General features: G+C 47.9%; 1 protein-coding gene across 4 annotated transcripts in view; it reads right to left on the bottom strand.

Moving 5' to 3' along the window:
* The window catches only part of NTRK3 (neurotrophic receptor tyrosine kinase 3), a 473,624-nt gene that overhangs the window by 112,532 nt on the left and 346,900 nt on the right, over positions 1–14,192 (bottom strand). The window contains exons 13-14 of one of the 4 annotated variants that reach the window (XM_049905332.1): positions 12,643–12,777; positions 8,940–11,069 (exon numbers count right to left, since the gene is read on the bottom strand). The exons of 2 other annotated variants lie outside the window; for them this stretch is intronic. In XM_049905332.1, the coding sequence (XP_049761289.1) occupies positions 10,951–11,069; positions 12,643–12,777 (254 nt within the window). In that variant the 3' untranslated portion in view covers positions 8,940–10,950. Of the gene's footprint in view, positions 1–8,939; positions 11,070–12,642; positions 12,778–14,192 lie in introns of those variants that run through there. One more of the 4 variants, XM_049905333.1, reaches the window with a different exon arrangement.

Below are 14,192 nucleotides of genomic sequence, written 5' to 3'. Positions count from 1 at the left end.
CCAAGGTGTTTGGAATACATGGCATCTTTCCTATGCCAGCATACCCAGAAGGGGCACATGACAATTACCTCCATTTCTCAGATGGAACAACTGAGAGGTAAAATCCACCTTCCCAGATCCACACGGCCAGTTGATGCCAAGGCCAACACCAAGATGCTTCCTGCCCATACTGAAGCAGTGGTCCCTGAGTCTTTATTAGAAGATGCATGGGCCAGAAGCTGATGGGCATGGAGGGAGATGGTAAGGAGGTGCTGGAGGTCCTTTAAGAGAAATGAACACGCCTCCTGTTTGCAACAATTATTTCTAGGAATTGTCTCCCCTGCTCCCCATATCCAAGGATATAAATTTTCTTCATTAAAATAATAATAGATAACTCAGAGAGCTTAATAGCAAGACACCAACAAGGTAAATTTTACCAGTTCAAGGCTGGGGCAGCTAAATAATAGAATGGAAACTACCATCTTAAGCCTGGCCACTTCTCTGCAGCCTGCTTCCATCTTCTGTGCTATAAATAATTCTTTTTTTTTTTTTTTCTTAAATATCACAAAACTGAATTGGAATCTTTATGTGAAGGATTCTGCTGTGTCCCTCTCTCCCTCCTCCTCTCCCTCCCTAGCCAGCCCAGGCAGCTCCCTAGGGAACAACCCCTCAAGTTTTAACATTTATTCTTTGACATTTCAGACTATTTGTTAGGCAGAGCTGCCTTCTTGAGATCAAAGTGGGAAAATCTTGTGGAGAACTCCCGCTTGGCCCTGTCCAACCGTGATAGAGGGTCTATTAACCCCCAAGCATCTGCTATCTTCCTTATCTAGAGAAATCCACTGGCCCCTACCTGAAAGAGCAGCCGTTCCTCTCCCTTTGACCGCCCTTCCCTTGCTATCAAGCCTCCTCACCCTTCGGGAGGGGTAAAGGTCACTCTCTCCACCTGATACACCAACACATTTAGCAGAAGGAGAAGGCCCTAAGAACCAAAGCTAGGGGACAGGGCACTTGGGGCATCAGTCTGGGGTCTTTTACATGGGCATCACCAAGCACGTGACTCACAGGCAATGTGGAACAAGGAAAGGCGACTTACCCCCAAGTCACTTTGCTAGTGGTAGTGCTGAGACTGGGATCCAAGTCTTCACTCCTGTGTGCTACCACTAGACGACGTCACTTCCACCAGCGAGGGAGGTGGCCGTGTTTAGTGTGGACGAGTCAAGCTCTTACATGAAATGACTTACCATTTTCTTCTGAGATATCCCAGTGAAGGCTTTCTGCTCTTCACAAGAGCACCTACCCACCAGGACCCAAAATCTTTTCTGACTGTACGCAAAGCAGAGGGTAGAAGTAACCAACTGAGTCTACAGCTGGGGAGAGGTACTCAGGTGCGGTTGTTCATCTTGACATATGAAGGTGGGTGGCTGATTACACATTCTGCTTGGTTCTTCTTTAAAACTTGCAGCCACATCATAACCCAATGTGTCCTAAAGTGTGTGTGCTGAGTATATTAACAGGTATTAAGTGAAACAAGTTCTATGGTCAATTAGGTTTGGAAAGTGGTAGGAAAAAAAGGTCTGTTTACAGCAGGACTTCTCAGAGCCTTTAATTTCCCAAAGAACACTGTGATTCTGCTACCATTACCAGTTGTCATCAAGTTGATTCTGACTTATAGTGACTTCATGTGTGTTAGCGTAGGACTGTGCTCCATAGGGTTTTCAATGGATGATTTTTTGTAAGTAAAATTACCAGGTCTTTCTCCCGGGGCAATTCTGGGTGTACTCGAACCACCAAATGTTTGTTAGCAGCTGAGCTTGTTAACCTATTGCAGCACCCAAGGACTCTGTGATTCTACTAGAGGTGGCTATACCAGGCAACATTCTCCAAAGTTGTGTGATGGACCTTTAGCATCTCATGATATTAAAGGGAAACATTGCTGTAACCAATGAAAAGGGAAGCAACTGATCCTCACAACATAATTTCTCGAATAACTATACTAAAAAGGTTTTTCTGCAAGTCAGGGATTTCAAATTAAGAGTGAACCACATTGCAGAAACCAAAGTTTTGCCTAGAAAATCGAATCAACTGATGGGGAACAACAGCTCATCAAGTGGTTGACCCAATGAAATTATTAAGATTGCCAAAGACACAGTCTTACAAATGTGCAGTGGAGTTCTTAAAGACCAGATTGGTCATTTGGTATTAAAGCACTGCTCAGAAATTGCCAGTTATGGTAGCAAGAAATGCCAAATTGGAAGCCATAAAGATTGAACAATTCCATTAGTCATTTAAACATAGACTCAGAATTTAAATCCCCCCAGGCAGAACATTCTCCAGATATGGTCTATATTGGTGGTGCCTCCCTGCTCCCCACTGCCTCAGGCTCTCCCTGGCCAGCTCTACATCTGCTCCCCCTAAGTGAAAGACCAAGGTCCAGAGCTGTGGCCCTCAGATGGTAGCTCCCAGAGAGAGTTGCTGATCCCAACTGTGGCCTCTTGGCCAGGTTGAGCTTTCAGAGACTAACGCTCATGTCAAAAGTTGCTTTGAGATATACTTTCAGGCTTTCTCTCAGAATAAATGGCAAGGGAATATTGACAGTGTGATACATTTATAATTCATGGGCTTGACTTGGTCAGCATCTGGTCTATTCTGGAATATTTTTTCTCGTGGGATTATTTTCAGGAGGGCCCCAGGAGAGGTGCCTACTTGGCTGGCCCATGGCACATAGACTTTAGGACTTGACCTTGTCTTGAACTTGGCAGCAGGATGGCAGATCTGAGAGCCTGCTTGTCCAGCCAGTCCTGGGAGAAACAGGAATCGAGAGAGCCTCCTCCATAGGTTCAGTGGTCTCCCGTGTCACAGAGGTGAAACCCGCTCAGCTTTAAGCTCCTGACACCCTCAGGAACCTGGCCATATGAAGCTAATATGTCCCTCGGCCCGTGCAGCTGCTTAGGACTGGGCCACAGACTCTGTACGCCCATCCCTCTAACAGCACACATACCCTGTCCTCCCCTGAGAAATCCATGTGATGGTCAGGACCGTCATTTTTTTGGGCCAAGCCTTGCAGAGTAGAGACCACTGCAACGTTACTTTAAAACATAAGGACCAAAACAGACCAAGCTAGAGTGAGTTTCAGAGTGGACAGGTAGGTGGCATTTCAGAGCTATGTAAAAGAAGCGTTGTCGCTGGGCCACGTTTGGCAGCAGGGAAAAAGAATTCAATTTCCCTTCACACTGCAGGCTGAACTTCGGAATAAGGAAGGGAAGAGCGAGTCTTTTTAAGGGAAATGGGCACTTTGGTCCAGTGTAGTCCCCAAAGACAGAACCAGGCTTCATTTTGCTGCCACGGTTACAGCATGGAAGTGGCAGAAACTGTGAAGAAGAAACCCATGAAGACAAGTTGGGTGTCACTGTCACCCACCAAGGCCACCAGCATTACTTACCACAGTCAGTCTTGGTAGTGAATTCTGTAGCTCACATGACGCTCTGTCCCTCTCACTTGGATGAAGTCACAAGTCAGGTACAGCAGTTTGGAACTCAGACCTTCGGGTAGCCTCACGCTTTGCTCTTCAAACCCTCCCCATGGCTAAGCAGGGGTTATGACCACCTCACCAAACTCGCAGACACCACTTGATGCTACTCTTCGACATGGGCTAAGTGAGAACTGCTCAGTGTTTGGGGCCCTCCGAAGAGCCACACCCCATTGTTGTCTTGAGCCACTTGTCCCTCTTTCCACCCTCAGCCACATCAAAGTCAGGTTCATTTCCATCAGAGAGGCCTTAGCGGTTCCTGCTTACAGAGGAGGCGACCTCGGCTCAACAAAACTAGCGCGTCCACTCTGACCCACGGCGACTCCATGTGCGTCAGAGTAGAACTGTGCTCCACAGGGTTCTCAGAAGCAGATCACCAGGCCTTTCTTCTGAGACACCTCTGGGTGAACTCAAACCTCCACCCTTTCAGTTGGCAGCTGTTTGAGTTAACCGTTTGTGACACCCAGGGATTCAGCTCGACTAGGGTCCTGAGAAGCCTAGCGTGCCTCTGGCATCATGTGGCAACCTGAGGTACGTTCTGTTGACAGGCCTGAAGTTCCCACCAAAGCCCTTGAGGCAGGATTTCTCTACTGCTCTGGCTGTTCTTGGGGAACTTGATAATCCTACCTTTCCTCTTTCCCAGATGGACCCGGATGGACCTGGTCTTGCCTTGGGTTGGAAGCCTTTGATGGGGAATCAGAACCATCGTCATCCTCTGTGTTCCTGTAGGATCTGTGTTTCACAGCCAGCCTCGTGCCTTCCTCGTTTCCCTTCACAGGAACTACAGAAGCATGCTTCCTCCGAAGGCTCAGTCCTGGTGTCTCCCTCATTCTTTCACGCTCTCACCACCCTCACCCAGAGCACTCAATCAGCTGAGTACTTCACTTGCATCCACCTGGAAGTCCGGGGTGGGGAAGGAAGGTCTAGCCCTCTCAGAACTCCCCCAGGGAAAGTGTCCCAGTAGAGCAAGGGAGTCACAAGATCAAACTCTTTCTTGGACCGCTTGCACATATTTAATTGGAAGCGAATCTTGTAGCTGAAGAGGCTCCCTTGGGGGAAGAGGGCCTTCTTTATTCTCTCAGACACTGTTTGTCCCACTTTAAAACGAAGATGATACCTTCAGACCTCGAGGGCAGTTGGAAGGGTGGCACAATGTTGCCCTTCATCCTCCTCCAGAGTAGATAGTGAGGACGCTTTTTCTGGGCAAAGGTAGCAGCGACTGAGAAACCTTAGGCAGGGGCCCTTCATTGGAATGGTATGCAGGGAGGTCTCAGACCTTATCACCCATGTGGAACTCAACTCCCTGAGCAAGCTGAGTTTTCACCTGGCAGGAAACAGGGGTTGCTCTATGGAAGTCTGACCCACAGAGTGGGAGGAACTCTGATTAAAACCCCACCCAAATGTGGCTCAGAATCCTGATGAAATTTCTGATCCACCAAATCAAGAACCTTCTGTCTTGCTGGGATGTCTCCTTCAGCTCACTTTTGAGTTCAATGAGGGCTGAAGCAAGAGTCCCTTCTGGCTCCAGGAATACATTGTCAGATGAAGGCTCAGCTTTCTTTGGATGGTGGGAAGTGCAGGTGGTGGTAACAGTAGGATTTCTAAAGGATTTCTACAGAACCACAGCTATCCAAGTAAACTAGAGGCGGCAAGCAGCTTTACCCAGAACAACCAGGACCAAAGGGCGGGGATGCAGTGGTGGTAGAGCTGCGAGAGGGAGGTGGAGGGAGAGCTCCAGGCTCTCACTGGAAAATCCAGGTCCAAACTAAGCACCCATTGTTCTGCCACCCTCCTCGCTGCTTCAATGTCTCCTTCACTATCATGCTTAAGAGTTTTCCCTTTGTCCTTCCCACCTTCCCAGAGAAGCCAGGGCAGCATTGGACCCTCCTCCACACCCTTGCCCTTTCTCCACAGTCCTCAGCTTTCAAAGCCACCCTAGCAGCAATGCAGGAGCAGAGGATTCAGTAAACACTGCAGGAACCAAGGCTCTGGTTCTTTGCCTAATCCATGTCTGGTGCTTTCCAAAATCTCAGCAACAATGAAGTTGCCCTGTATTGATCTCCCCCTCCTGGGCTTTCTCTGTAGCTTCCAAAACTCCCACTCACTGCTCTATCTGAGACTCTTGATCCTCTGTTAATGCCTGGGATTGACCTGAGGGAACTGAGCCGACACGGGGTCACACCTGTGGCTGGGGAGGTGGAGGTAAGGATGTGGCTGCTGGGAGCTTGGCTGCAGAAGGGAATTCCCACCCAAGAGGGGAGAGACGGGAGGCCAGAGGCCAGCTTCTTGGCTTCTAAACTGAACATGTTTAGCATCTGGTCTTTCCTTGGGTGAGAACTGCATGGGCTGAACCTCCACCCACCAGGAGGTCTTAGAGGTGGGGTGAAGAAAGTTCAGACTGGGGGGAGGCAGTCAGGGAAAAATCTTCCTTCCATTATCTTTCTGTCTGAAGCTGCTCACACTTGCTGGGACCTGGGCAGCCTAACCTACCATCCTGAGGACTGGGTTGGTGCTCTCATTCAACAAGTCCTCCCTCTCCAACATCAAAGATGCCATCATTGGTCTGTCCGGGAATCTCACAAATTGCAGACCAAGTGATTTACCTTAGACTGAAGACTAACCACACTTTTAGGCATCCAGGGTCCTTGACTGCTAGAATGAGTGAAGAAAGGACATGGTCCACTGTCTTATTCTGGAGAGTCTTTAAAATTCCCTTGGACCCATGGGCCCAGTTGGGGAGTTTAGGTCTGGCCTACCCCCAGTGACCTCTAAAAGACCTCATCCTCCTGGGAGTGGGGGGTGGGGCTCTGATTGTGAAATTCTTCCAGGAGCTGAAGATGGGCTGCCTTAAGTAAGGAGCAGCAGGGGGGCTGAGAGCACTCTGAAGTCAAGCACACCTCATGTCAAGGCCTGGTTCTGCCAGTCCACAGCTGCAAGACCTCGAACTAGTTATTGAATCTCTCTGAGCTTCGGCTTCCTGGTGTATAAAACACACCTGGCTAAGAGGAGGTGCTTCATAAGTTAGACATAATGACCATTATTAATGCTTCACAGGCAGGGTTCTTGTCCATTCTTTGTAGCTTGGCAATCATTTCCAAGATCTGGCCACCTAACTCGAGTGGAAGACTCACCTCCTCTCCAGCGACCATCCCTGGGAAGGTTCTATGCCTGATTTCATCACCATCCTATAAGACCGTAAGGGTGCAGCCAGCTTCCAAAATAGGGTGCAGAACCAGCACCCCTCAGTCATCGCCTCCAGAATCTAAATCCATCCCAACAGCACCTAGCAAGCATACTAAGCTCCTGGCCCGTGTCAGCTGTGTAAGCCTCTGCAATGGGATCCCCTATGGCCAAAACGTGAGCTTCGGTCTATGGCCAAAATGTAAGCTTCGGTCCAAGAAAGCCACTCCGAAATCCTGTTGGTGAGATTCAGAAATCCAGAAGGTCAGGGAGCTGGGGGTACAGCTGTTCCCCTGAGTCTCCCTGAACTGAAACCAAGCCAAACCTGCCTCCTTTCAGGGGCTGAGTTTGGCTCTCCAGGGCTGCCCTGTACCATCTCTGACTGCCCTAGAGGCTCAACATTGGGGTAAGTGCCCTGGGGCTTCAATACCTAGCAGAAAAACAGAGTCCTAAGAACTAAAATGTTCTTCAGGTTCAGCAGGGTGCTCATTCTGCCCAGCAAATTTTTCAAGCTTCCTGTCATCTGTCCCTTCTGCCACGATCTCAGACTGCAACTCTCTTCAGATCTTCTCACTTAGAGCACAAGGCCTTGCCTTACCTTTTACAGACAAAATAGAAGCCACCAGACAAGAATTCCCTCATTTTCTCTCCCTGAACCTCTAAACTAAGCCCATGCCCTACCCTTTCCTCTTTCACCCCTCAAGAGCCCCCCAACCCACCCATGTCTAATGCTAACCAGTCCTCTTGGATTGTCAATACTTTTTCTTCTCTTCTTCTCAGAAGCCACTTCTACCCACCACCTCTTCTCCCATACCTTGAAAGGCTCTTTGTACTGGAACAAAACAATGCTTAAATCTCGCCCTTATTAAATATGAAAGTGCCCCCTCAAATCCCTGCATCCATCTCCTCAAGGTCCCAAGGATAGTTCCAATCCTGGGGTATCCCTGTTCTATCTAGTCCTAACTCCCAGGAGCCACTGAGAACAGGAAAACGCATAGCTGGTCACACCGGCCCCCAAACACCAAGGCCATCTGAGAAGAGAGGAATTTCAATTTGGAAGGAGGGGACTCAAACTAAGACAAACTTAAATAGGAGATAAGGGTGAGTAGACACCATAGAGACCAGCCTGATCAGTTCACTGTAGGGCTTTCAACTGGAGCTCGCCCAGCGTTCTTCACTTGTCTCCCCTTTACTTCCTAAGTAGCCAAGCTCCAAAAACTCCTGCTGAGGCCCATTGGAGGTTTACACCCACCCAGGAACCCTTTCTCGAAGTCCCATCCTCCACTCTGGCGCCATATTTCCCCATATAAGCCCTCATTCCCATCATAGTCTCCCTTCTTCCTAAAAGGAAGAGATCCTGTTATAGAACGCATTTCAACCCTCCTAGCTGTGCCAAGGCCTGGAGTCCAGGACAGAGAGACATGTCATCTTACTCAAGGATTTCAACCCTGAGACTTTTGCTCCCTCTTCCAGCAGCCCATGTGTGTCCATTTATGTGTATCTTTGTGTATGTCGGTTTGTATATATGTGAATGTGTGTGTGTGTGTATGTATGCATGTGTATATGTGTATGTATATATATGTGTGTATGTATGCGCTGTATGTGTGTATATGTATATATATGTGTGTGTATGTATGTATAAGGGGCTTTATCTCTGAATAATAATTGAGCTGGCCTGTAAGCCCGTAGCTCCACCTTTCTCTGGACAAAGTCACTTTCCCAAGATCCACAAGAGAGACACAAAGCCACTCTGGCCAAGGAAGAACTCCACTGGCTTGCTGGTATACCAAAGATAAAGGATCCTCCAACCCTACTCCTAGACATCGTTACACATTGGCTCTGAAGAGAAGCTCTCTGTGACCTTCGTTGTTTGGACAGAAGAACAAGCCCCTAGTCACCAAAGAAGCGAGGGTCTCTACGGCCCAAGTAATGTCTGTTGGAGTCAGGTTTGAGTCATGCTTCTACCTCTTGTGCTTTGTGACCATGGGAAAAATCATTTGACCTCTCCGTGACTCTGATTCTTTCTCAGTAAAATGACAGAACACGTGACTATGTGGACCTGACCCATGTGGAGGAACCCTATATGAAAGCAACCCATGGCATAGATTGTAAGTACCTTGGCAAACAGGACTGAACTAAAAAAATTCTTTAAAAGAGTAACAGCAAAACAGGGCGTGGGGGGAGGTAGGTAGCTCCAAAATTTCTGTACCTTTAATGTTATTTCCAAAATTGCCAAATAAGAGGTCTGATGCAGTCATTTCATTAGAAAATAAAGTGTTTATTAAGAAACTATACACTGAACACTCCTATAAGTCTCTGTGGAAACACAACGCCCCATTGTCATAGCACGAGGTGAGGAAAATGGCAGAATAAAAGATGCAGGGATGGATGGAGCCTGGGTGGCTGGAAATGAGGTAATGATTTACAATAATTAAAAAAAAATAACATCACCCTCAAGCTTACTCCTTAAAGCCACACTCGGGAGTTGGCCCTGGACCCAGAGGGGCAGCAGGGCATGATGGGTAATAGCCTGACATGAAGCCATGGAGACAGCAGGATGAGGGGGAGCTGGAAGGGTCTACATAAACACACACCTGGAGGCCCTAGAGAAAACCTAAATCTCCATGTGACATTCAGGTGCCTGGGAGGCCACCCCAGATACTGAGCAAGAACTTGGAAAGCTTCATGTTTTAAAATGCCATGGAGGTATCTGCAGAATCAGGCTAGGAACCTGACATGAAGAACCACCATCCAACAGGACCCAGAAAGCAAAACTCTACATGGGAATCTTAACTCCCAGGAAAATTTTCCAGAAGCATACAATCCATTATCCATTGCTGTGTAATGCACCCCAAGATTTAGTGGGATAAAACCACTATTTTTCCCCAACAGCACCCCAGTGGGAGGTCCCTGTTCACGCTCTCCATCATCAGTTGGGCAACCTATGCTTACTTCCCACAATGGAGGGGCCATGAGTGGGGTGAGCTGAGCCAAGCCAGCTGTCTACTCAGCCAACCTGTCAACCTATCTGGGGAATTCCCAATCCCTACAACTGTGTCTTTCTTATTGAAGCGGGGAATGCCATCTCCTTCCCTCTCCCCAGTGGATCAGGTTGAAAATGGGGGAAATAAACCTCTCTTTTGGAGAGGGTGGCCATGGAGTAAGTCATGAGTCAATGCAAACAAAAGAAACACAGATATTGACCAGAGAACAGGATGACACTTCCATTGGTGCCATGAGAGGGGCTGCAGGAGGCCAATTTTTCCTTCTCTTCCCCTTCAGTTCATCTTGGCCTTGAAATGGTGATTCCACTGGGTTCCAAAAGTTCTCAGATTCAAGAATAAGTGACAGCGGGGGAAGAGAGCCAATCCTGGGATCATGAACTAGCATGAAGGGCCTTGGTATCTGATTCCCTTGGTCCCTTGTGGTCTTAGTAGGATGGCCAATTCACTGGCAAGACCTCAGGCAGCCAAAGCTTGTCGGAACTGCAGATCTGGGGGCCAAAGAGGAGCACTGGAGAAATTCCCCTCTCCAAGGAGTTTTCTAGTATCACACTCACTGTGAGTCGTTCCAGAGAGAGGAGGAAGTAGGGGGCAAGTGTGTCCAAAAAAAGGTAGGATTTTCTCCAACAACAACAAAAAATATATATATATATAAAATGATTGGTTTTCATTCTTTCCTCTGAGACCTAATCTGATTCCAATACTTGGGCCTGGCTCCCCCTCCTCTTACCACGCCGTCTCCACCTCCACTTAGGTGCTCTCTGTGACTCTTTCCGAGCTGGAGGTTGCAGGGCGATGAGGTCACTAAGAGGACAGTATGGTCTCTTAGGGAGAGCTGGGGAGGCCCCATGGTTCCAAGCAGGGAAAGTGAGGCTGGAGCATAGCTGGGCTTCATCAGGCTTTCTTGTGGTGGTTGGGTTGTTTTTGTAAAGCAAGAGAATGGCTAGTGGGTTTAAAAGATGGCTCCTGGTCATAGGTTTTTAATTCTCTTTATTGGCTCTAAAGATGGTGGCAGGAGCTGCCTCGTAGGTCAGAAAAAAAGGAGCACAGTGATGACTGGAGGGAAAGGGCAACCCTGCCGGCGATGGATAGGGGAGAACACCCGTCTTGTTGTGTTAAAGGGTGCGGGGCCACCGGAGACTCATGCGGTTTCTACTTAGCATCCCCGGATCCAGACAGAACAACGCCTAGAGCTTCCAACCTCTCAGAGGGCCCAGCCTACCAATGTGACATCAAAACAGGAAGGCTTAAAAGGAGTTTTTAAAAGCCATGACGTCCTTTGCTGAAATAAACATTGACATCCTCAACATAGATGCCATGGTTAAGAGGCTTGGAATGTCCGGGAAGGCTTATTGGATTCAACATAATTTCTCTGAAACCTATAAAAAACAAAAACAAAAAAACAGAAAAACAGAAAAAAGCAAAATAAAGTAAAAACCAAAACCCCTCCCCCAAAAAGATCAAAACTAGGAGGGAAAACAGAGAGGGGGCTGGAAAGGGGAAGGACTGGAGATACGGATACAGATACATTGGAAATAGCCAAATGAACTGTCAGCAAAAGGGAAGGAGAGGAGGAAGGGATTAACTTAAAACCAAGCATGGTCAGAGAAACTGGAAACACTCCATTTTGCTGCTGCCTCCACTGAGCCGAGGAAGGGAAGTGGGCAAAACATCTGGGGGCTTGGCCCTGGGTCGTCATGTAAGAGGAGAATCAGTCTCATCTAAGTGGGTCTGGGTCTGCAACCATCTTTCTGAGAGGGAGGAGCCTCTGATGATGAGCTGATGACCAGGTGGGAAAAGGGAGGTGTACACCAGGGTCATTAGATGGTGAAGGGGTAGGACAAGAAAGCTAGGCTTTCTTAGAACTTACATTCTTTAGGGATACCGGAGGGTCATTTCTAATTCTAGGAGTTGGCATTCCATAGACTACTTCTGACCACCCCCAGGGGTAGGGGCACTAGACTTCTAAGCCTGTGTGCTTTTTATCACTGACCTGTTCTTTTGGAAGGTCTAGGAAATGATGGCTGATCTCTTAGCCTTCCCATAATTCCAAGTCTTAGAGGGGATGAAAATATTCTGCTGGGTCATGGGCAGCTTCAAGTAAGGACTTTCACAACAGTTCAGCTCCCTTCTGGCTACACAGCCCTGGACTAGGATGTCCAGAGACCTAGAATGTCCTTATCAAATCTTCATAAGGAAGTTGCTCCAACAATCACAGTTTAAAATAATGTCTATAAAGAGTGTGAGTTTGCAGGTGTGTGTGTGTGTGCGTGTGTGTGTAGACATATTAATGGAACAAGCCTATCTTTTCATGAAAGCTATGGATAGGCATGTGGAGGGCATAATGGACAGCTGGGTGTTGGGGATACAACGGGCAGAGATTGAAACAGAATCTGGTTGTATTCAGAATTTCTGCCTCCTCCTCCCCAGGATGTTGTATGATCAAAACAGAGATGAGTCATCTTGGGTGTTGAGACCTCTCTCTCTGCAAGGAGCAGGGTCAGGTTTGTGAATATAGAGGAGACCTTCCTCATCTATGGCATCATGTTTGGAGGGAAGCTCGATTTCAAGCTGAGAAATTTCCATGATCCCTTCCCTGTGCAAACCTGGAACAAGGGCTCTCTCAGAACTGACAGGGAAGGTGAAGCAAAGGGAAGTCAGGCCGTTGGTCTGGATAGTCTGCTGAAAAGATTGTGACACCACTCTCTCTCCAGGCCCTTGTCCCTCTTCTGCTTCTCCCAGACCTATCACCTAGGCTCTATGAAGCTTCCTCCCTCAAAAGAGACTCCTCTAATCTAAGGGATTTTAGTAAAAATCCTACACAGGGTACCTAGTTATCCCCCAGTCCTCTGGTACATATGGAGATTTGATGGGATCTTAAGATCTTTACAATCAAAATTGGTGGGGGAGGGGTCGGTACTGCATACAAAGATGTCAAAGGAGATAACTCACCATGTGACCTTGGGTAAGACACTTCCCCACTCTGGACCTCAGGTTCCTCATATATATAGTGAGTTGATGGGACTAGATGATCTCTATTGTCCTTCAAGTTTAATATCCCATGATTGTCTATGTTTGAAAAGACCCCTGGCAGAAGAGGCAGACACAGGGGAATTAATAGTGCAAAAACGTGGGGAGGTGTTTTTCTTCAGTGCACAATGCCAGATACAGAAATCCAAGTATTCCAACTCCTGTACTCACACTGCTTTGCCTCCTGGTTTATTTTATGCTTAAAACCTAGATTCATTATGCTCTCGCACAGTGGCATTAAAGAACCGACGCAAGATGGGGTCAGGAAGAAAGATTTGCCATCACCATGAGCTCTGTCCCTAACTTTCCCTAACATCCTTGTCCCCCATTCCCCTTCCTTGGCTTCCTGAAATCGTGCCCATCCTTGCTACTCTAGGTGCCATCCCAGGGCCAGAAAGGATAATTTGTATGGCTTGGGAGATGATCCTGCTGGATCCAAGGTCCTCTTTCTGGCCCCTTACCTCCCATAGAAGAAATCCAGCTAATCTTCAAGAAGGAAACAAAATGACAAGGGGAAATGATGAGGACATAAGAGATGGCACCTAAAAATCTTTCTTGCCTTAGTGAGGGTATAAATAGTTGGAATGACAAACACTGTTGGCTCACTGGCAACCCCAGAACTCCAACTTTAATGAAAGAGATATCAGTATAGCATCTGGAGTAAAATTTCCTCTGAAGGCCAGGCAGTGTCCATGGGCCCTGGAAGGCTCCATGTCAGATCCATTAAAGGCAGGGGCCAAGCCTGCCATAGTCTCTGCCAAGGTCCCTGAAGCTGCCTCCATGAACATGAGCCTTTTCCCATATGAGCTGGGATCTGAAGTTTGTTTTCTCTGGAACTCATTCCCGGGTGGAGCCTTTCCAAGATTCTAAATGCTGAAGCCTGATAGCATAAGAGGCACCGCTCCAAGCTTCTTCGTTCCTCCCCCTCTACCTCAGAATATTTACTGAGGGGAGAGGAGGGGAGGGGACGCCAGGACCACAGAGTTCACTGGGAAGGGGGCAGAGCGTGGAGGCAAGGCCAAAGAGAAGCAAACGTACCTCGAAAGAAGGCCTTGTCTACCAGTAGCCCATTGACCCCCGCCATGACTAACCTTTTCCTCCATCAGTCAACGGCTTCCCCCAAAGTCGTTCGGCATAAAGTTACTTGTAGGTCCTCTGTAATTCAGAACAGAGCCTGATCTTCAGGGACTGTCTAGGTATATGTTTCCTGAGAAGCAGGCCAGACTCTGGGATAATCTTGGGAAGGGAGGGGGGTAGTGAAGGAAGAGGCAAGGAGGGAGGGGGCGTTGAGCACCCACAGGATTGGAGAAGGGGCTTTGAAGCCAATCTCCTTGAGCCAAGAACAGGTTAAATCCTCAAGGGTGAAAAGTCTTTGAATATTCACTGCAGCAAGAAAGGGGCCAGTTTTCTATGGCCTTGCAACACAAAAAGAGGTCTGGACTTCCAAACCACTGTTTTTCTGACAATCTCAA

The sequence above is a fragment of the Elephas maximus genome, chromosome 13 (genome assembly GCF_024166365.1).
Source record: "Elephas maximus indicus isolate mEleMax1 chromosome 13, mEleMax1 primary haplotype, whole genome shotgun sequence".
Taxonomy (NCBI): domain Eukaryota; kingdom Metazoa; phylum Chordata; class Mammalia; order Proboscidea; family Elephantidae; genus Elephas; species Elephas maximus.
This window is presented reverse-complemented; position numbering and strand designations above follow the sequence as displayed.